The sequence below is a fragment of the Lissotriton vulgaris genome, chromosome 5, assembly GCF_964263255.1.
Source record: "Lissotriton vulgaris chromosome 5, aLisVul1.2, whole genome shotgun sequence".
Taxonomy (NCBI): domain Eukaryota; kingdom Metazoa; phylum Chordata; class Amphibia; order Caudata; family Salamandridae; genus Lissotriton; species Lissotriton vulgaris.
The window spans coordinates 719,442,477-719,466,016 of record NC_141693.1 but is presented as its reverse complement, the minus strand read 5'-3'; the positions used below and the strand labels follow the sequence as shown (position 1 = coordinate 719,466,016).

Sequence of the window (23,540 nt, the reverse complement as noted above, 5' to 3'; positions counted from 1 at the left end):
GTTGTTGTGTTGAAGTGTACTGTTTTTTTTTAACATGATGAGTGTTTTGTATGTATTATCGTTATGCTTATGGTGTGATATTTGTATGTGATGTTGCATATTTGATGTAGTGTGAGTGTGAGTGTTTAGCATGTGTTATTTTTTTTAATGTAATGTGTGTGTGTATTGTTGTATTTGTATTGGTATTATAAGTGTGTTGTAAATGTTTTGAAACTGTGTTTTAATATGTGTATTTAAAAATGGCGTCCGCTATGTATTCCCTTTACGTTCGTTACGTAAGGGGATTTAGCGTTCTAGTTTTTTTTTTATTTTTATGTGATGTTTAGTGTGACGTAATTTCTAGCCAATAGCAGCGCTACGTTTTGTGACGTAGCGTTGCGTTTGACGTGCGTCAACGGGGAAATTCCCAGATTGGTGTGAATGTTAGTGCGGGAAAGGCGTGTTCTTCTTCCGTTCTTGTTGCTGCGTCGTTTGACAGGTAAGATTGAAATTTTATAATCGTTAGTACATTAAGCTGAATGTATTATTGCTTGTGTTGCTATTGTTATTAAATGTATTAATTATTAGGATGTCTTATTGATTTTTTTGTATAGCGACTTGTTTATTTGGTACCGTATGTTCTTACTATCTACTTTTATACTGTTATAAACTATAGATGTTCTAATACTAGTAGTGTTTTGAAATGTAATATATAGCAATGTATTTTATTGTATGTGTTATGTATCTGAAAATGTCGAACGTTGTTATATTTGTTGTATGTACTTTTTTATTATATCTCGAAATACCATAAGTTCTTGAATTGCTATGTTTGGATTATTTTTGTATGTAGTATATGGCAAATGTTTATACCGTTTATTATGTATTTTTGATATGTATTTGTATTATTTCCATTAGCGTATGTGCGAGTTGGTGCAACATACCGGTAAATGTTTGCTAAAATCCATTTGTATATAGATGTTGAATGTATTGTGTTTTACTTTGTGTTTTCCTTTTTATTTGTACGTTTAATTATTAAAAATGTTTTATGAATATATTCTTTTATTTGTCGAAAGTGCTAATCCTAATTTTTATTGTTGAATATTCGAATGTAATACGTCATGGTTGGGGCACTTTTTTGACGTAAACGTCAGTTACGTATATCTTGTGTGCTTTTCTGCAGTTAAGACCAACTTTTGTCTGTTGATGTAATGTTTTGTGTTATTTTTTCTTGTTATATATATATTTTATGTTTGTAACGAAAGTGTTGTCTCGCGTTTACTATGTTGAATACTTAATCTGAATACGTGCGGGCGGGGGGACTTTTTTGTACGTAAAGGTCATATAGCGAGATCTTTTGCCAAGTGATGCAGGTAAGAACACCTTTTCTGTGAATGTAATGTAATGTATTTGTTTATGATGTAATGTTTTAGTGTTATTCATTCGATTAAGTTAGCTTCTTTGTGTTCTGTTTTGACCTTTTGTGACTTTCAGACACTTCTCCGTCTCTTCTGCTGTGACGTCAATTCCCGATATGTCCCGCCAATTTCTACAGGTAAGAGTAACTTTTGTCAGTTAATGTAATGTGTTTTTCGGATCTTTGTCTATGAGATACATGTTTTCTTATTTTATTTCTAGCTGTTTATTGTTCGAGTCCTTTTTCGCTCCCGCTTGTGACATGTAGGTAAGTGTAAAATTCTAGTTGTTGTGTGATAATGCGTTTCTGTGTAATGGAAGAATGTTATTTTTAAGCTGTAATTTTAATCTTTTTAACATTAGTAAGTATGTAATTTATTTGTGCTGCTTGTCTTTTTTGTACACTTTAATGTCCGAGTTGCTGCGACATACAGGTAAATGTATATATTTTTTTTTTCTTCACCATTTTGTTATATTCAATATTATTTATTGTGTTGCCTTATAGCTGTAATTGCATTTGATAGAATATTATCGGGATCTTTCTTCTTTATGTATTTGACGAAAGTGCGATTCATAATAGAATACGGGGTGTTCTTTATTTTAATACGTCACGGGTGGGACACGTGTTTCACGTAAACGTCAGTTAGCGATATGTTTTGTGAAGTTCTAGAGGTAAGACCAAAATGTTGTCTGTTGATATAATGTTTTTTTTTTTTCGTATACGTTAATTTTTTTTATTTTTTATGGTATTTCCAGCTTTTGAGTGTACGGTTCCTGTTTGACTCCGTCAAAGTGACTTTCCGATGTTTTTTGTGAAATTCGACCGGTAAGCTTATATTATGTTTGTTGTAATAAATGTAATAAACTATGTGTTTCACAAGTACTTTTAATATTTTGTAAATGTGTACTTTTTTAATGTTTGGGTACTGATTGTGATATTTCTCTACTTCAATGGGCGACTTGCTGCAACATACCGGTAATTGTTTTATTTAAATAATCTTTTATATTGAATGTGAAAGTATAGTGTATTAATTTGTTTTTTCCTTATTGTCTGTCCTTTTATTTATTAAAAATGATGTCCGAATTTATTACTGTATTTATTTGTCGAAAGTGCTAATCCTAATATTTTTCGGTGAATATTTGATTGTAATACGTAACTGTTGGGTGACGTTTTTGACGTAAACGTCAGTGACGTATATCTTTTGTGAAGTTCTGCAGGTAAGATCCACTTTTGTCTGTTGATGTAATGTACTTAAAGTATTTTTGTATATGTTTTGTACTTTTTTTTTTTGTATTTACAGCTATTGACTTTCTGGGTCCTCTTCGGCTACCGCTTGTGACATTAGTATACTTGACGGACTTTTTTAAAGCGACATACAGGTAAGTCTTTTTATTTTGTTTGCTATTTTCTTATTGTGTTTTTTGTCTTGTTCGACTTTATTGTATCGTTTTAATTTATTGGAATGTGGATTTAATAATGTGCATGCCTACTATTACCCTTTTTACCATTGTGTCTTGAATTTATTGCGATGTTTGTGTTTGTGTATGTTTCCCTATTTTTTTTATTATAAATTCTATATTTATTGTTGTTGGTATCGTCGCTACACTTCAATGACTGAGCTGCCTAGATCGACAGGTAATTGCTTTTTTTGTTAATATATTCAAAGAGTGCCTTTGTGAAGTTTTACACTAAATTGTATACATTTCCTTTCTGTGAATGTAATGTAATGATGTACTTGGCTCTTTTTGTCCTTGCACTTGCCTTGTGTCCGGCTCGTCTGTGCTTAGTGTCCTTTTTTCATGCTATCACTGGCTCGTGTTTATCTCGTGTCTTCGCCATGCATTGCCTCATGTTTGCTAGTGTCGTCCTTGTATGCGGGTCCTGTAGTCTAGTTTCGCCTGAGCTCGCACCCTGTTTTTTGTATTTTATCTCGCACCTGGCTCGTCTTTGGCTCGTGTTTGCGCCGTATGTGCCTGAGCTCGCACCCTGATTTTTTTTTATTTCGCACCTGTCTTTTGTTTGGCTTGTGTCTGGCTAGTATCTGGCTCTTTTCGGCGCTATGCATAGTGTTTTTTTTGTGCTCTTTTACTTTTTTTGTTAAACGTATTATGTATGCACTGTGTCTGTTCTCTTTGTGTGTTGTTTGTCTGATCTGTAGACTTCAGTGACTGAGCTGCTTCGATCGACAGGTAATTGCCTTATTTTTTTAATATATTTAAAGAGTGCCTTTGTGTTTTTGTACTCAAAATTGTATACATTTCCTTTGGTGTGAATTTAATGTAATTATGGACTTTGTCATTTTTTGTGTCGCACTTGCCTTGTGTCTGGCTCGTTTCTTCTTAGTGTCCTTTTTTATGCTTTCACTGGGTCGTATTTAGGTTGTCTCTTCGCCATTCATTGACTCATGTTTGCTAGTGTCGTCCTGGTATGCGGGTCCTGTAGTCTAGTTTCGCCTGAGCTCGCACCCTGTTTTTTTTTTTTCGCACCTGGCTCGTCTTTGGCTCGTGTTTGACCCGTATGTGGCTTGTGTCGCCGCTATGCATTGGCGTTTTTTAGGTGATGTTTTCTTGATTTAGTTAAACGTATCATGTATGCACTGTCTATGTTCTCTTTGTGTGTTGTTTGTCTGATCTCTACATTTCAGTGACTGAGCTGCTACGATCGACAGGTAATTGTTATTTTTTCCAAATATAATTAAAGAGTGCCTTAGTGAGTTTGTACACTTTTGTCTATGAATTGCCTTTGTGTGATGTGAATGTAATTATGATTTTGGGTCTTTCTTTGCTCGCACTTTGCTTGTGTCCGGCTCCTTTCTTTTTATTGTGCTTTTTTATGCTATCACTGACTGCTATTTAGTTCGTGTCTTCGCCATGCATTGACTTATGTTTGCGCGTGTCGTTCTGGTATGCGGGTCCGGTTGTATAGTTTAGCCTGAGCTCACACCCTTTTGTTATTGTCTCATTTTTGCTTGTGTCGTCCCGGTATGCGGGTCCTGTAGTCTAGTTTCGTCTGAGCTCGCATCCTGTTTGTTTTATCTCGCTGTTGGCTCGTCTTTCTCTCGTGTTTCGCCGTACGTGTCTTGTCTCGCCGCTCTGCATTGGCCTTTGTTTTGTGATTTTTATTTAATTTAAACGTAGTATGTATGCACTGTTTATGTTCAGTTTGTGTTAATTTATGTCTGCTGAGTAATGTTTTTGCAGTGCTGAGTGGTGGTGATGAGTGCTGCAGTGTTGTTGTAGAGTGATATTGTGTTGTTGCTGAATGATGCTGTAGTGGTGGTGTAGAGTGATGCTGGTGTGTTGTCGAGTGATCTTACTGTGGTGCTGAGTAATGCTGTTGTTGTGATGAGTGGTGCTGTGCTGGTGATGAGTGTTGCTGTGTTGGCGTCCAATTATTTCCACCACAGCATAGCTCAGCACCACAACAGTAGCACTTCTCCCAACAACTGCATTACTGAGCTCCACCAATGCAAAACGCATCAACACCACATTATCACTCTGCACCCCCACAGTACCATTGATCAACAACACAGCATCACTCTGCACCACCACAGCCGTATTTAGCACAACAACAGTCTCATTCATTCACACGACCGCAGTACTCAACAGCAAAAAATCATGCTTTTATACCTGTAATTGTGTGTGCTATGTTAAAATATGTGGTGAAAGCGTGCACTTACGGCCGGTGGTGTGTATGCCTGTTGAAAGCGTGCACTGATGGCTGTTGGTGTGTGTGTATGCCTGGTGAAAGCGTGGACTGATGGCTGTGTGTGTGTGTGTATGTCTGGTGAAAGCATGCACTGATGGCTGTTGGTGTGTGTGTATGCCTGGTGAAAGCGTCCATTGATAGCTGTTTGTGTGTGTGCCTGGTGAAAGCGTACATGTTATGTTTGTGTGACGTTTGTCTGCTGAGTAATGCTGTTGTGGTGATGAGTGTTGCTGTGGTGGTGATGAGTGCTGCTGTGTTGTTGTAGAGTGATATTGTGTTGTTGGTGAATTATGCTGTAGTGGTGGTGTAGAGTGATGCTGGTGTGTTGTTGAGTGATGTTAGTGTGGTGCTGAGTAATGCTGTTGTTGTGATGAGTGGTGCTGTGCTGGTGAGGAGTGCTGCTGTGTTGGTGTTCAATTATTACCACCACAGCATAACTCAGCACCACAACAGTAGCACTTCTCCCAACAACTGCATTACTGAGCTCCACCAATGCAACACGCAGCAACACCACATTATCACTCTGCACCCCCACAGTACCATTGAGCACCAACACAGCATCACTCTGCACCACCACAGCCGTATTTAGCACAACAACAGTGTCATTTATCCACACTACTGCAGTACTCAACATCAAAAAAGCATGGTTTTATACCTGTAATTGTGTATGCTATGTTAAAATATGTGTTAAAAGTGTGAACTTAGGGCCGGTGGTGTGTATGCCTGTTGAAAGCGTGCACTGATGGCTGTTGGTGTGTGTGTATGCCTGGTGAAAGCGTGGGCTGATGGCTGTGTGTGTGTGTGTATGTCTGGTGAAAGCATGCTCTGATTGCTGTAGGTGTGTGTGTATGCCTGGTGTGTGTGCCTGGTGAAAGCGTACATGTTCTGTTTGTGTGACGTTTGTCTGCTGAGTAATGCTTTTGTGGTGATGAGTGGTGCTGTGGTGGTGATGAGTGCTGCTGTGTCGTTGTAGAGTGATATTGTGTTGTTGTTGAATGATGCTGTTGTGGTGGTGTAGAGTGATGCTGGTGTGTTGCCGAGTGATGTTAGTGTGGTGCTGAGTAATACTGTTGTTGTGATGAGTGGTGCTGTGCTGGTGATGAGTGGTGCTGTGTTGGTGTTCAATGATTACCAACACAGCATAACTCAGCACCACAACAGTAGCACTTTTCACAACAACTGCATCACTGAGCTCCACCAATGCAACACGCAGCAACACCACATTATCACTCTGCACCCCCACAGTACCATTGAGCAACAACACAGCATCACTCTGCACCACCACAGGGGTATTTAGCACAATAACAGTGTCATCCATCCACACGACGCAGTAGTCAACTTTAAAAAAGCATGCTTTTATACCTGTAATTGTGTGTGCTACGTTAAAAAATGTGTTGAAAGTGTGCACTTACGGCCGGTGGTGTGTGTGACTATTGAAAGCGTGCACTGATGTCTGTTAGTGTGTGTGTATGCCTTGGGAAAGGGTGCATTGATAGCTGTTGGTGTGTGTGCCTGGTGAAAGCGTACATGTTCTGTTTGTGTGACGTTTGTCTGCCGAGTAATGCTGTTGTGGTGATGAGTGGTGCTGTGGTGGTGATGAGTGCTGCTGTGTCGTTGTAGAGTGATATTGTGTTGTTGCTGAATGATGCTGTTATGGTGGTGTGGAGTGATGCTGGTGTGTTGCCGAGTGATGTTAGTGTGGTGTTGAGTAATGCTCTTGTGGTGATGAGTGGTGCTGTGCTGGTGATGAGTGGTGCTGTGTTTGTGTTAACTGATTCCCACCACAGCATAACTCAGCACCACAACAGTATCACTTCTCACAACAACTGCATCACTGAGCCCCAACAATGCAACACGCAGCAACACCACATTATCACTCTGCACCTCCACATTACCACTGAGCACCAACACAGCATCACTCTGCATCACCAGAGCCGTACTTGTCCCAACAACACCCTCACAATGAAACACAACAGCAGTACTGAACAACAACAAAGCATGCTTTTATACCTGTTATTGTAGGTGCCACGTTGAAACATGTAGTGATGTCACCCAACTATTGTATAGTTATTGTTTTTGTTGCGTGCTTTGCGAAAGGTAGCTGCAACAGCTATTGTTATGTATGTTGTAGTGCTACATTTAACATTTTTCCTATAAAATATACCCACCCCCAACGAAAATGACCATGCAAGTGGATATGTTCAAATTAGTATATTTATTTTTAGGAAACACAAAACAATATTTATTTAGTGATCTTTGTAAAAACTTTTTTTTTAAGGATTGTTAATTATAAACTTAAATCTTCCTCAGACTTTTCTTTAACAATTTTAGTAATTTTGCCATTACAAAATATAACCTCACATATTTGAGGCAAATAATGAATTAGTGCTTCACCAATGTCATCCACCTCTTTGTCCAACATAAACCACTGTATAAGTGTTTGATTTTGTACGTCCATTGATTGGTAAATATCTGTGTTGGTTATTTTCGTTGTTATAGTGCTCCAATCTCCGTTTGTGCTTTCCACTCCATATATTTCCACGTCAATAGTTTCTTGTGGTGGTGTTGTTACCTGTTGTAGTAAATAAAGACATAGTTAATTTTTTTTTAACCTAAACGTTACAGTGTGTGTCAGAGAGAGTGTTGTAGATCGAGGCTGTTGTAGATCGAGGCTGTTGTATATAGAGGCTGTTGTAGAGAGAGTGTGTTGTACAGAGAAAGTTTTGTAGAGAGAGAGTGTTGTAGAGAGAGGCTGTTGTAGAGAGAGGCTGTTGTAGAGAGAGAGGCTGTTGTAGACAGAGAGGCTGTTGTAGAGAGAGAGTGTTGTAGAGAGAGAGTGTTGTAGAGAGAGAGTGTTGTAGAGAGAGAGTGTTGTAGAGAGAGAGTGTTGTAGAGAGAGCGTGTTGTAGAGAGAGGCTGTTGTCGAGAGAGCGTGTTGTCGAGAGAGGCTGTTGTAGAGAGGCTGTTGTAGAGAGAGAGTGTTGTAGAGAGAGAGTGTTGTAGAGAGAGAGTGTTGTAGAGAGAGTGTTGTAGAGGGAGAGTGTTGTAGAGAGAGAGTGTTGTAGAGAGAGAGTGTTGTAGAGAAAGAGTGTTGTAGAGAGATAGTGTTGTAGAGAGAGAGTGTTGTAGAGAGTGAGTGTTGTAGAGAGAGAGAGTTGTAGAGAGAGTGTTGTAGAGAGAGAGTGTTGTAGAGAGAGCTTGTTGTAGAGAGAGCGTGTTGTAGAGAGAGCGTGTTGTAGAGAGAGCGTGTTGTAGCGAGAGCCTGTTGTAGAGAGAGCGTGTTGTAGAGAGAGGCTGTTGTAGAGAGTGAGTGTTGTAGAGAGAGCGTGTTGTAGAGAGAGCGTGTTGTAGAGAGAGCGTGTTGTAGAGAGAGCCTGTTGTAGAGAGAGCGTGTTGTAGAGAGAGCGTGTTGTAGAGAGAGCGTGTTGTAGAGAGAGCGTGTTGTAGAGAGAGCGTGTTGTAGAGAGAGTGTGTTGTAGAGAGAGAGTGTTGTAGAGAGCTAGTGTGTGAGAGAGAGTGTTGTAGAGAGATAGTGTATGGGAGAGAGATAGTGTGTTGGATAGTTAAAGAGTGTTTTTTTGAAAGAGAGAGAGAGTGTGTGTGGAAGTGATAGAGTAAGGGGTGCATGAGAGAGCGTGTGTTCCTTACTTTTAATTTGCTGTGCCTTGTCGTGTTCAATATTTTCTTTCCATTAAATTCATGTACTGTGACATGAGTTAACATCACATATTCTCCAATGTTTATTGAGAATAGAGTAGCTTCTCTCCATAATGTGACTTTGATGTCATCAGTGGAATCTTTTAACGTAATACATTTTATCGCTGTATTTTGTCCATTGATGACCACATGTTTACTTTCCTCTTCCTAAAAAAAATATTTGTGTTTAAAATTTAGAAGCACTGAAGTCAGACGTAATAATTGGTCAAGCATTGAAGACATAGTGATGAAGGGATATTTCTCTTTTCAAATTAACGGCGTTGTTCCCAATCATGTTAAAAAAAGTTGAACTTTGATGTCTGAGTTCGGTGCTCATCTTTAAACACCTAGCAAATTAAAATTTATAAATGCAGTGTAGATTTTTCACACCTATTTACACACAGTGTTAATTGTTATTATTTGGCTGCTGTACAGATCATTTATGATTGATTGAAAGCCTCATAAACATAACAGCATATCTAATGTGTTACAGAGACCACACACACAACTGCACCCACTCAAAATTAAATAACATCTAAGCACCAAATAGTATACACACACACACAAGCCCCCTGACAAAGGCCCAATAAATATTGACAATGGCACAGACAACACCACACACACTAACTGACAACTCAAGCAGCGAGACACACAGTACAAAATACCTCTACTTACTTCTGAAATGGTCCCACACACTGTCATAAGACTTCTCACAGTTGTCCGCTTTATTTCTTTAATAGGAGAAGCAGATGGTGCAGGAGGCTGCAAAATGTTTTCAGCTTCTTGAATGAGCGTTTGATTTAGAGGCATTGCAGGAAATTTTGTAACTTTGCTTTGCTTAGTAATCAGAATTGTTTTGTTTTTAATTATAAAATTGCGTATTAGTAGGCCACAGTTGCTTTGTGTCTGCTGATATAAACTTTCTTGGTAGCACGTTGCTTTAATTGTTCCAGTTTTGTCTGCTAGAGCCAAATGAAATAGAACTTTATTTTCTTGTTTGGCGTTCTTGTAATTTGTTTTACTTGAGAACTTGATCACATTAACTCTGATGGGTTTTTCATACGGTTTGTTGTCATTGATGGTAATGTTAGCGATTTCTTCAATAGTCAACATCTGAAATAGAAATATATGTTACAAACAATGTTAAATACAAATCCATAGTGCTTTATGATCACTGTAATAGCATTCTAATGTACCATAATTTTGAAGTATGTAATTGGTATATATATGATCTAAGATAGATTGGTAGTCTGTTGTGTAAGTGTCTATAAGTTGTGTACATTGCAACTTTGTCTCAAATAACCCAATTAGTTTGTTAGATTGTGAATTGCTTTGAGAGACATCCACATTGAAATCTCCCATAATGATGATTTTGTGTTCTGGGTAAAAATTTGTGATAATGGTAATAATTTCTAAAAGGTCAGTAATAAGTTTATGTGGTGGTTTGTAGACTATTATAATAAGGTAATCTGTGGAATTAATCTGTAATGTAAAATGTAAAATGTCTATCCCTTGGTGTGTTTCATAAATAGGTAATATACTAAGATCTTTCTTGTAGTAGAGTATCATCCCATGGTTAGTGTTGTATGTATGAAATTTATCAAATATAATATGCTCATATTGTTCTACATTAAAATCGTTTCCAGTTGAGTTCCTTGTTCTGTTGATCTCAGTTAAGCAAATAATGTCTGCTTGCATCATGTTACTATCAGCTATCATTGATGTGAAATGCTTCTGAAGTGATCGTATATTGTGTGTTATAATATTGAAATGTGCGGTGTATGTATCTAATTGTGGGATAGTTATTTCAAGTTGCATTTCGGTCCTTAATCTTTCCATTTCCTCATTAACTTTTGGGTGTATTATAATTTTAGTTTCATCAAAACTTTGAACGTATATGTTCTGTATACATTTAGCTCTGATAATATAAACATAATGTAAATGATGAATTTTGCTGTTATTAAAGTGTATATAAAGTGGTTCTATAGTGTCCCCTTGTGTGCGATGTATAGTACGTGCTGATGCTTGTCGTAAAGGAAATTGTTTGCGTATAACAGTAATACATTTCTTAGTGTATTGGAAATGTCTAGCTATAGCATGTATTGGTGTCCATGACTTTTCTATTTGGGCATGATATAAATGTTATATTCTTGCCTTGCTTTTTGCCCAACACTAATATTGTCAAATGATACCCAAACTATAAATGGAGTATTGTTAATAATGTCAACAAATTGGACTATACCAGTTGCGCCATTAGTTAAACCATCATTTACATCTACATTGCAAGTTAAATCATAACGGAGCTGTAAAGCAATGTGTAATGTATGTGCAAGTCCCATAGTTTTCGTTGGATCCTTAGGCAATTGCTTAAGTATAGTTTTTTTAACATTTTCTGACACATCTGAACTCACAGTATCGTTAGCTACTGTTACATACACTGGATATTCCTTGCTATGTTTATCCAAAACAATTCTGTTAATTTCATTTACTTCAACATTAGTAGACATAATGTATGGGATTGTTTCTAAGAGACTCTCATCAGGTGGCATTTCTCTTTGCTTAATTAGTAGAATATCTTCTTTAGTATGCTTCCCTCTTAATCGGTTTAGTAGTTCTGCAAATTGTAGATCTTCTTTTTGACGCATAATCTTCGTTAATTCAAATAGTTTAAAATGTTCTTTTCATAAGTTATTACTTAAAGGGCCATACAAATTATTAGAATCCTGAAAAATGTATCTGTCACAAACAGGTTTCAATTGGTAAAAGTCACCAATAGCTATAATTGAAATCCCTCCAAATGGTTCATTTGACGACTTTATTTCTTGTAGTCTGTTATGTATAAAATTAAACATATTTTGACCCACCATTGAAATTTCATCTATAATAAAAACTTTAACATGCATCATTTGCATTTGAAGAGAAGGTCTATTGTCATGACTTAGTGGTTTATAATTAAAACTTTGTGAGACAGGAATTTTGAAAGTACTATGCAATGTTTGCCCATGAATATGATGTGCTGCTTTGCCTGTTGGAGCAGTAAGTAAGACATGTATATTATCTGGATTCTCACCTGCCTTTGTATTATAGTAGCGTAGTAATGTTTGATGTAGTGCAGTTATTAGAAAGCTTTTACCAACACCAGCCCCTCCAGTGCAGAAAGTATAGCATGGAGTACTTTTAGTTTTTAACAAATTCAAGTGATGGTAAACAAAATTGAGCTGTTGACCAGTTAAGTTGTGCATTATATTTTGGTATTTATCATCAGGTAGAATGGAGTTAGTTAAGCTTGGTTCTTCAGTTATTGTTCTAATTCCTAAATCTAATGACAAATCATATCGATGTTGATTTTCTTTATTCTTCCCTTCATCACATACATTTTCTGTTGGTATTAATAGAGGTGATAGAGGAGGGGATATTATATTTTCATTCCACTCTTGATTTGTAATGTTTCTAACCTCCCCGTGATTATGGTTATAGATTTTAACTTATGAATCAACAACATTTTTAACTTGTAGATACTTTTCATAGTAAGTGTCATTGTTTACGATAATTTTATGTTCTTCTCTCCATGGATAGTGCAACATTAATAGTTCTCTATAATATTCTTCAGGCTCTTTGTCAAATCTGCAATAGCGTATAATTTTTCTCCGTTTGCGCTTACTTAAAGCATACTTGCTATTTATATTCTGCATTCCTACATCCTCCTCAGTACATTCTATTTCAATTTCTTTCTCATCTGAGCTGTAAAAGTTTCTTTCAGCAAGTAAATCTTCAGAGTCATTTATTTCTCTGGTATAATTTTTTTTGCTGGCAGAGTTAAAATTTGAAGCATAATCAGCTAAAGTACACATTTCTAATGTTTTGGGCCTCTTGCAGTACTTAGCAATATTATTTTCACATTGAATGTCAGTAGAATTTTCTGGCAACGAATTAATAGTTTCCATATCGCGCATTAAATAAGTTCTTTTTTGTGGACGGCTAGTATTAATAAATACAAATGCCCGTGAACTTTTCCGTAATGGGATCTGAAGAATGAGATATGCTGCTTCTTGAGCACTAATTTCTGTGCAGTTGAGGAATTTGTTCCCTATGTGTTTAAGTTGTTCTTTGACATTAGTATTGTTTTTCACTTCTTTAGCAGCTTGTGCAATAGGTTTGCTAATTCCTCTTTGTGATTTGCTGATATATGAAATAATATAGACCGCACAAGCATAAGCATCTAGTATAAACTGCAAGTCTATGTTTGCTCGCCAAGCTTTTAAAATCGTACTATTGAAGTTATTAATGAAGCATTCATCTGGTGTTCTTTTTTAAAAAATTGTCGGCTTTTCTAAACTGGTTTGTATAGAAGTAATATATTCTTTATTATCCATCTTAATAACACCTGAAAAATCATCAAAAGAAAGTGTGCTAAAAGTTGCATTATTCATTGCTTCATGGATACGTTTTAGATTATCTTTCCATTACCTATCTGTGCCTTCAAGTGTCAATGGCTCTAATATGAGAGTTTTTGACATAGGATATTTTGGGTATTGATATTAACATGTTCTTTTTTCTTTTCGACTGCAATTTTTTGTGTGCCCATGCCTTTGTAAATTTATTAAAGGCTGTAAAACAGTGATTTGACTTATTACATTGAATATATTGCTCAATAAGAAGATTGACATCTTCTAATGGTGACACACCATAGAGGGGTGCATTTTTTACCCATATTAATGCATGTATATGTGGAGAACCTCTCTGTTGGAATTCGACTCTGTAAAAGTAGTCAACTATTTCCCCAATTGGATTTGTCCCGTTCATCAAAACACAATTAAACAATTTCCTCACTTGATAGTCAAACTGTCTAGCACATGTAATAGGATCTTCTTGTATTAATCAACATTTTGTTTCCCAAGACATGTTATTGAATTCCTCTTCTGTGCATTCCTTTAAGTTTTTAACTCTCAATAATATATTTATTAAATGGTGCCATTTTGTTTCAGCAGCAGATAAAGTTAAAAAAAAAAGTTGGTATTCCAAGTTGTCTTATCATAGCAAAAAGATCTCTGCATATAGTTTTCAAAACTTTATAACCTTCATTAAACTGGAACAAATTTTCAATATTATATTTTATGTCTTTAGCAGTAATATTCTTACCATCTGTATATTTTTTCCGTATAGAAATATTAATTTTCCCTTGAATTTGCTTAATATGTAATTTTTTAAGTTTAAAGAAAACATTAGTCATACTTTTAGCTACTCTTCTATCATGACTTCTTAATTCCCATTGACAAATAGTACTATAATGTACCTGTATAGGTCTTTCCTTATTGTTTGGCCTTCGTTCCCCACAATAAATTGTAGGGAAAGCCAAAAATTCTGAATCTTTATCCTCATATATACCTGTTGGTGTATTATATTCAGCTGGAGCTAAACTTAAAACATTTACCCTATTACTGGTAATTATTTCATTTGTTAACATAGTATCTAAATTCCCTGCTTCCATGTTGTCAGATGTATCTGAAGAATAGCTTGGGTCTGAATTATCATTTACATTGTTGATTTCTGGAGGTATATACTGCCATTCGGGGTTAATTGTCACACCATATTCATTAAACATGACACTATTGGTTGCTAGCCATGTAGCTGCCTTTTTAACGGTGTTTGGGTGAATATTTTCATAATGCGTGTGTGATTTATACAATAATTTCCTTTTTAATTTTACTGGGATGGTCATGGCATCATTCATTTGCCTTGGTAAAATTGTAACTGTTGTCATTACATCTGCAGGTACATTAACGACAGCACCTGATAATGATTTTTGAAATCCGCATGGTAAACTACGAATTTGTAAAAAAGGTATCCTAGGAGAAACTAATCTTTCTTCTAAATCGTATAATTCTAATTCAATTGGTACATTTGGAAATGCCATGCCATTTAGAACTGAACATGGTGGTATTTTATCTTTTCTGATGTAAGCATAGCAAGTCATACAAATTAAATTTGTTTTCTTGCTACTAATGTTACACCTTTTAAAGATTTCTGTTTCACAAACCGTGCGAGTATTTTTTATTGTTTGTTTATGCCACAACTGGTTGCAAATAGTACAAACATATTCTGGCCCATGCAATATTTCACGATGGAATTTATTAATAATTAAATGGATTTGTTTATTTGCTTTGCGTTTTTCTACCAGCGTTAACCTTACAGTTGGTCTGTTTTCTTCAACACCTTAATTTCCAACATTGTCAATGGCTCCTAGTGCAACATTTGTATTTTTCCTTTTTTTCACACTAGGTTCTGAAAGGCTAAAGTGATCTAAGTTGATTTGAGAGTGTTTATTTGTCCCCAGAATAGAAGTACTTGTTCCTGGCAAATGAGTTTCGTTACTAGTATTGCTATTAGTCACCTTACTTTGAGTCCCTAAAGCGTCCGAAGAAACTAAAGTTGCTTTATTTGCTTTTCGTTTTTGTACCAGAGGTAAACTTACAGTGGTCTGTTTTTTTCAACCCCTTTATTTCCAACATTGTCAAGGGTTCCTAGTGCAACAGTAGTATTTTCCCTTTTTTTCACACTATGTTCAGAAAGGCTCAAGTTTGCTAGGTTTATTAGAGACTATTTCTTTGTCCCCATAATAGAAATACTTGTTCCTGACAAATGAATTTTCTTACTAGTATTGCTATTAGTCCCCTTACTTTGAATACCTAAAGCGTCCGAAGAAAGTAAACTCCCTTCAAAAATAGAATTGTCAATCACTTGAGTAGTATGCACAAAGATTTTAGTAACTGGAGTTAAATGACTATTTTTCTTGTGCACTCTAAGTGCTCTTTGGAATGTTTGCTTCAAATTTTTTTTTATATATATTGGTGTTAATTCAATTGGTATGCAATCCTGAGACGGATTTCCAATTTTTTTTGCTAGTTTCACTACATATTCTGAAAGTCCTTCAAAAGTTTTAAATTCTAGAGTTACACATGTTCCATTTGAATGAGGCATGCCTTCACTGTCCCTGCTATGTGAATCAAATACATAGTATGTTTGCATATTTCTAAAAATAGAAATTAAATATACACTCATACAAAGTAGTACCCCACAGTACTTAGAAATCCCTAAATGTATGGCAGTGCTAATATCTGGATAGTTTTCATCAAAAGGTTTAAGGACATTACCATAGAAAGGGTTGCGTAGGCTAAGTGAATAAAACATATTATTGTGCTCTATATATTTTGGCAAATCATCAGGATGCATAAGTGTTTCTTTGTTAAAAGAATGCATTTGTAGATATAAAGCATCTCCAAGGTCCATGATATAATGTAGATCGTTGGAGTTCCATGTATTAACTGGTTTGCATACATTGTGCAAAATAGCAAAAGTACTATTTGGTAAGCATTGCTTCCCTTTTGATTTACTATTAAATCTTGTATTACCTTGATGGTAACTGGCTTTTAAGCATCTATGCATGTTTTTGTTTACTCCCTTTACTTTATTCCTCTAAAGTCTATTCACTTAAGTAAGGCGAATTACTTTTTAAATAACTATTTATTGTTTTTTCCAAACAATAATATTATTTACCTTGATTTGTGGGTGATTGTACCTCACTGGAATAATCTGAAATGAGAGTAACGTGAATTGTTAGAATATGCTTTACATTAAATTACACTTGAAATCCAAAACCAAAACAGGGAATGCAATAGTAGTTTTGAAATTTTATATACTTATGTCTCAGAGTGTGACAGAGGGCATGATAATACATTGTGTGTGTGTGTGCCTGGTTTTCGTTTTATGAGCAACTTTGTAGTGAGAAAGTGTGTGATGTGTAGAGTGTATGCTTGTTGCCCTGCATACTGAGTAGAGTGCGTGAAGTAGAGAGAGAATGAATGAAGTGAGATCTATCGATTTTATTTTGCCTGAAATGAGGGTGAGAGAGAAGCCTGAGAAGTAGGGAGAGAAAGATTGGAAGCATGAAAGTGAGAGAGCCAGTTAAAGTAAGTGGGATTCCTTTTTGGAATGGATTATTAAAAACGCATCATTCAGACAAAAGAAAGTTGTGAGGTAGGATAGTAAGCAGGAAAGTGTGCGAGATTTTGCATGCGAGAGAGATGATCAATGTGAAAGTAAATTTGCCAACTCTTTTTTCCTATTAAATTGTCACTATTAGCATTCCCCCCCCCAAATTAAACAGTGACAGTATTTAACGTTGGTAGTAAGAAGCGAGGAATAGCATTATGCATGCTAAATGTGGGACTCAACTGTTGTAAGGAAGTAGAGCAAAGTGTATGGTATTTAAAAACACAGTTAGCATGAGGATGGTTATAGTGGGAACATAGCACGTGAAAAATAAGTTATGTTAATTTCAGAAACGTTCCTGAGATGTGGCGAAGTGTTGTAAGATTTGTGTGCCAAAGGATGGAGCAGTGGAGTAGCAACGAAAGGCTGTGCCTGGAGGGGACAATTGTGTGTAAATCGCATTTGCGATATGTATAATTTGTGTGAGCTGCCTATGCAAAAGGAGGGAGGAGCTGACTTTGAACGAGAGTCTGTGCAGTTATGGGACCTGTGCTGTGTTTGAGTAAGTTGTGTATTCTTGAAAAAGTAATATTAAGTTGGATGCAACTGCGTTTTCAAGATGTGGCGAAGTGATGTCATGATATGTGTGTGCCTTAGGATCGACCTGTAAATTAAGCACAAGTATGTGTATAAAAGGAATGACTAAGGGTGTAAGTTACCAACATGGACAGGTGGAGGAAGCCTATAGTCTCCAAATGTAAGTGGTTAAAAAAGATTTTTATGCAAGCCAAAGCGTTAGTGAAAGGTTGCGAAGTGGTGTGAGCGGTGTGTGGAAAAGGAAGGAGGAATGGAGTAGAAACGAAAGTTTGTTTCGGCATCTTTAAAATGTGTGTAAAAATTACTTGCATAGTATGCGTTAATTGTTATGCCAAAGCGCTTAGGACAGGTGGCAAAGTGGTGTGAGCTGCATGTCCAAAATGAGTGAGCTACGGAGTTTGTACGAAAGTGTGTGCAAGCAAAGGACGACTGTGTATTGAGATGTAGTGTACGTGTTCTGTGATGTGTAGCACACGGACTGCGTGAGTGAGGCTATAGTATCCAAATCGCAATTTGTGTAAAAAAAAATTTTTTGCAGGCCAAAGCGTTAGTGAGAGGTGTGTTAGTCAACCAGAAATACAGCAGTGGCAGTCTCTAGTATTGAAATAGCACTTGTTAAAAATGTTCTTTGTATGGAAATGCGTTACTGATATGGTTAGAAGTAGTGTGCCCTGTGTGTTACCATAAGGAGGGATCAGCGGAGTCGGAACGATAGGCTGTGCAGGCATGGCCTTATTCTTTGTACAAAGCATTGGCACTTTAGTATTTAATTTGCAGGCCAAATCGTTCAAGAGATGTGGCAAAGTGGTGTGAGCTGCCCGAGCCAAATGCGTGAGCAGCAGAGTAGGATCACGAGTGTGTGCACGCATGTGACTAATGTGTGTTGATATGTAGTGTAAATTTGTTGTGATGTGTGGCAAAGTTGTGTATTTCGTGCAGTTTTTTTTTTTTAATGTACATGCAACTGCGTTTTATAGATGTGGCGAAGTGGTGAGATTTGTGTGTGCCTTAGGAGGGAGCAGCGGAATAGGCTCAAGATACTGTGTGAATAAAATGTTGGAGCGAAGGGTGTGCTAGTTAATAACACGTACAGCTGTAGGAAGTTTATAGTATGAAACCCGCCTGTTCGAAAGAATTTTCTTAGCTGGAAAAAGCGTTATTTAAATGTTGCGAATTGGTGCGAACTTTATGTAAAAAAAAAGGATGGAAGAGCGTAGTAGGAAAGATGGGCTGGGCATGCAATGTCCAAATGTGCTTTAAATCCCCGTTTGCCATGTTTGTTGTGTACCTTTGCACGAACCAATGTAATAATGACCAAATACCAATTCACATGCATGTAATAGATTGGCTAAAAGAACGTGTTGCTTTCCAAGAGAGTCTGTGGGCTGCTTGTTGTGCGTATTGCCGTGCGTAAGTAAAAGTAGAAGGTGGGTTGGAAGAACGTGCCGATGAATGAGAGACAAGCTATGGCGTGCGTGTTTCCGTGCGAGAGACTGTGAGTGTGGGGGGGGGTGGGGAGAGAGAATTTGTGGGTTGCTTGTGTTTTTGTGCGTATTTCCGCGAGTGAAAGGCAGAAACATGCAGATCAATGAATGAGACAGAAGCTAAGGCAGGGTGGGTATGCTTGCAAGATGCACGTCTAAATGTTGTCAACGTGTGCGTGTTTCCGTGCGTGAATGGAAAAGAGAGAGAGTCTGTGGGCTGTTTGTGCGTGTTGTGTATGTTACCGGGCGTGAGTGGAATAAGATAAGCAAGAGGCACGCACGTGTGCGTGTTGGCGTGCGTGAATGGGAAATGCACGTCTAAATGTTATCAACATGTGCGTGTTGCCGTGCGTGAATGCAACAGAGTCTGTGGGCTGCTTGTTGTGCGTGTTGCCGTGCGGAAATAAAAGTCGAAGGTGGGCTGGGAGAACGTGGCGATGAATGAGAGACAAGCTATGGTGTGCGTGTTTCCGTGCGAGAGAGTGGGAGTGTGGGGGTGGGTGGGAGAGAGACTCTGTGGGCTGCTTGTGTTTGGGCGTATTTCCGCGAGTGAAAGGCAGAAATGTGCCAAAAAATGCATGACAGAGAAAAAAAAACCCGGGGGGGTATGCTTGCAAGATGCAAGTCAAAATGTTGTTAACGTGTGCGTGTATCCGTGCGTGAATGGAAAAGTGAGAGAGTCTGTGGGCTGTTTGTGCATGTTGTGCGTGTTGGCGTTCGTGAAAAGCGTTCTTTAAATGTTATGTTCAGTCCACTAACAAGAGCGAAAGGAAGCTAAGGCAGGGTGGGTATGCTTGCAAGATGCACGTCTAAATGTTGTCAACGTGTGCGTGTTTCCGTGCGTGAATGGAAAAGAGAGAGAGTCTGTGGGCTGTGTGTGCGTGTTGTGCGTGTTACCGGGCATGAGTGGAATAAGATAAGCAAGAGGCACGCACGTGTGCGTGTTGGCGTGCGTGAATGGGAGATGCACGTCTAAATGTTATCAACGTGTGCGTGTTGCCGTGCGTGAATGCAACAGAGAGTCTGTGGGCTGCTTGTTGTGCGTGTTGCCGTGCGGAAATAAAAGTCGAAGGTGGGGTGGGAGAACGTGGCCATGAATGAGAGACAAGCTATGGTGTGCGTGTTTCCGTGCGAGAGCGTGGGAGTGTGGGGGTGGGTGGGAGAGAGACTCTGTGGGCTGCTTGTGTTTGGGCGTATTTCCGCGAGTGAAAGGCAGAAACATGCAGATAAATGAATGACAGAGAAAAAAAACCAGGTGGGGGTATGCTTGCAAGATGCAGGTCAAAATGTTGTTAACGTGTGCGTGTATCCGTGCGTGAATGTAAATGTGAGAGAGTCTGTGGGCTGTTTGTGCATGTTGTGCGTGTTGCGGTCGTGAAAAGCGTTCTTTAAATGTTACAAAGTGGTGTGAACTCTATGTTAAAAAAAGGAGGGTAGAGCGTAGTAGGAAAGATGGTCTGGGCATGCATGTTACAAATGGGTATAAAATGCCCGGTAATATTAGCCATTAATTTGCATGAAAAACCGTTTTGAAGATGTGGCGAAGTGGTGTGAGCTACCTGTCCAAAATGAGTGAGCAGCGGAGTAGGAAAAAAAGTGTGTGCAAGCATGTGACGATTAGGTGTTGATATGTAGTGTACGTGTTCTGTCATGTTGAGCACACAGACAGCTAGAGGGAGTCTATAGTACCCAACAAAAATATCATTCGCTCCAAAAGCGTTTCCGGAAGACAGTTAATTCTATGACAACATTAGCATCCCCATGTACTTACCTAAATTAATATGTTTGTTCCAGATCACAACTGGGACAGAATGAATTGAAAAGAGTCTGTGTTGTATCTGTAAAAGAAAAAGTATAATTTATTAACATGTATTACCTCCGTCTTTGATGCTCAGTAGTGTACGATCGATCGAGTTTGGGTGAGGTCAATAAAACGTCTTTTTTTGTTCACATTATTGTGGATCTGGCAATGGAGTTATAGGAAGCATAAAAAGGAGGGGAAGCGAGAATAAGAGAGTAATCATGAGCTAGAGTGACAGAAAGAAAGCAGAAAATAAATGTTAAGAGAGTGCAGTGAAAGGGACAGAAAAGAGTGAACCAGGAAAAAACATATGTTTAGAAAGTGGAGAGATACAGGGGAGAATGTGTAGAGGTAGCAAGCTTGAAGATGAGATGAGAAAGAGATATCGAAATCTAGAGACGAATAAGTTACTAAAAGATTTAAAGAAAAGTCAAGTCTAGTACGAAAATAACTACAAATGCACTTACATTCCAAAATTGTCGCGTAGTGTCTTTGAAGATGTAGTCTTCGGAGCAAATACAGCGTCGTTCCGTCGGGCACTGTTGTCTTTCTGGACACGAAAAAGGCTATGGATCACAATGAGCCTTTCGTGATCTTAAATAGGCTGAAGTTCAGAAGTTTGCCGGCAAGGTGTTTGGAAGTGGACAAAGGATGAAAGGTACATCCCCTTCCCTTGGCCCCAGGAGATGTCTCCAAAGATAATGTGTCTAACTTCCAAGTGTGAAAATGTGAATGTGTATGCAGATGTAGTTTTGATTGTGGCGCACTAGCGACTTTCCTGTCTCCTTGACGCAACACTTGTTAATGTACCTGTCTTCCCGCACGCAGCAACGAACAAGCCTCAAGAAATAACGTAAATTTCACTAAAGCTTATATTTCTACGTCACTTTTTGCAAACAATGTATAAAGCAATGAAGGGTGAAAAAGGTACGTGCGGATAAAGGTAATGTAAAAATATAGCACCCTTAGAGTCCTAAATGTGACGTTAAAAATTAGAGCAAGTTATTTCACAATAAATGCAAGTATAATAAAAGAGCACTTGCAACACTAATATGTCAAAGATATTGTAACTTTAGAATCTATCCATCAGTTCTGTGTGATACAAAACGATGTATAGTGTTAGTGTGTCTGCATGTGCTAAGCATATACTGAGGGATGGTGTTCTGTGTAGATTGTTAGTAACTGCACAAACAAGTAGCAGACTGAGGGCTGTGTGCACTGAGAGTGAGGGCTGTGTGGACTGAGAGTGATGGTTGTGTGCACTGAATGAGTGTTGTGTGCACTGTGAGTTATGTCTGTGTGCACCAAGTGTGTGCAGTACGCACTGATAGCGTACTGTGTGCAGTGTGTTTGAAGGCTGTGTGCAGTGTTAGTGAGGCATGTGTGCAGTGTGAGTGACGCCTGTGTGCAGGTTGAGTTAGAGTTGTGTGCACTGAGTGAGTGCTGTGTGCACTGTGAGTTATGTCTGTGTGCACTAAGTGTGTGCAGTACGCACTGATATTGTACTGTATGCAGTGTGTTTGAAGGCTGTGTGCAGTGTTAGTGAGGCCTGTGTGCCGTGTGAGTGACGACTGTGTGCAGGTTGAGTTAGAGTTGTGTGCACTGAGTGAGTGCTGTGTGCACTGTGAGTTATGTCTGTGTGCACTAAGTGTGTGCAGTACGCACTGATAGCGTACTGTATGCAGTGTGTTTGAAGGCTGTGTGCAGTGTTAGTGAGGCCTGTGTGCAGTTTGAGTGAGGCCTGTGTGCAGTGTGAGTAAGTGCTGTGAGCAGTGACTGAGGGCTGCTTGCACTGAGTAACGCACTTGCTTAAAGTTTTCTTTGGAGGGAAATGCGTTACTGATATTGTTAGAACCGGCTGTCTCTAGTTGGCAGAGGTATACACTTCTGACAAATAGGGACACTCCTTTTCTAGTCAGGGCAAGGGGATCACACCCTTTGATAACCCCTGCTCACCCCCTTGGTAGCTTGGCAGAGCAGACAGGCTTATCTCAGAGGCTGTGTGTTAAGCATTTATGACCACATACAGTAATAAAGTGAATACACTACAAATGGACACGACACAGTAGTATTATAAAAATAAGGATTTTTATATAAGGCTTAGCACAAGACCAGATAACGACAAAAAATACACAATCTTAATAAATACTCTTGGAAGAGAAAATAATAGTTCAAAGGTAGTTTCATCTTTAGCACAAAGTCTTTCGTATCAAAAGCAACTCTTCTTCCTGGAAACACAGTTCTTGGCAACAATGTAACCCACACGGGAGGTACACGACGTCGAGGCAAAGTTAATCCAAAGGTTCGGCGTCGACCGCGAGGAGCGCTACGTCGAGCCCGGAGTCACACGGACCCCCAACAACACAGTACCTTGGAGAATGAAGCACACGCTGATCAGCGGCGTCGAGCAATCCGGCGTCGCGTCTTCGGTGTCGATCAGGCCTCAGTAGTCGTCGATGATGATGTTGCAAGAGTGAGCAGCGCTCACGGCGTCGAGAGGGCACGAAGTCGATGCGATCAGCAGCGGTGCAGACACGAGGTCCCTTGGAGCTGGAGCCGAACTCACTACTCACTGGCGTTGCTGCTGGCGTCGGTCAGGCCCGGCGGCCGGCGTCAAGGAAGCGGGACACTTGAGCCGTCACTCACGGTGTCGAGCTGGATTCGGCGACGTCCGTCGGCGTCGAGATTGCTGGTGTCTTTCAGAGGCGCTGGATTCACAGGTTCCAGCAAATAGCACTTGTAGCAGATGAAGTCCTTTAGCCCTGTGACTTCAGCAGGAGACTGGCACTCTTCCAGTCCTTGGAGATTTTCTTAGCAAGCGTGAGAGTACAAACACAGTTCCTCTCTCCTGGTTCCTTGGCAAAAATAAAGA

The 23,540-nt window shown here is 38.6% G+C and overlaps 2 protein-coding genes across 2 annotated transcripts in view; both read right to left on the bottom strand.

Moving 5' to 3' along the window:
- LOC147711436 (hexokinase-1-like) overlaps positions 1-23,540 on the bottom strand; it is a 2,269,016-nt gene that overhangs the window by 2,011,621 nt on the left and 233,855 nt on the right. The gene's annotated exons all lie outside the window — the stretch shown is intronic.
- On the bottom strand, positions 7,297-20,753 carry LOC147711437 (uncharacterized). The gene is made up of 5 exons (XM_086922156.1): positions 20,639-20,753; positions 16,352-16,387; positions 9,473-9,910; positions 8,750-8,965; positions 7,297-7,673 (listed from the first exon to the last, which is right to left on the bottom strand). Exons 3-5 carry the CDS (start codon positions 9,908-9,910, stop codon positions 7,389-7,391), a joined length of 939 nt encoding a protein of 312 aa, XP_086778282.1. The 5' UTR covers positions 16,352-16,387; positions 20,639-20,753; the 3' UTR covers positions 7,297-7,388.

What these genes read in the sequence shown, in the direction of transcription:
- LOC147711437 (XM_086922156.1), bottom strand. Translation starts at nt 9,910, where the DNA reads ATGTTGACTATTGAAGAAATCGCTAACATTACCATCAATGACAACAAA. An exon ending in TGTGTGGGACCATTTCAGAA is followed by an intron (nt 8,966 to 9,472) that starts GTAAGTAGAGGT and finishes TATTTTTTTTAG; the next exon opens with GAAGAGGAAAGTAAACATGT. An exon ending in CAAGGCACAGCAAATTAAAA is followed by an intron (nt 7,674 to 8,749) that starts GTAAGGAACACA and finishes TTACTACAACAG; the next exon opens with GTAACAACACCACCACAAGA.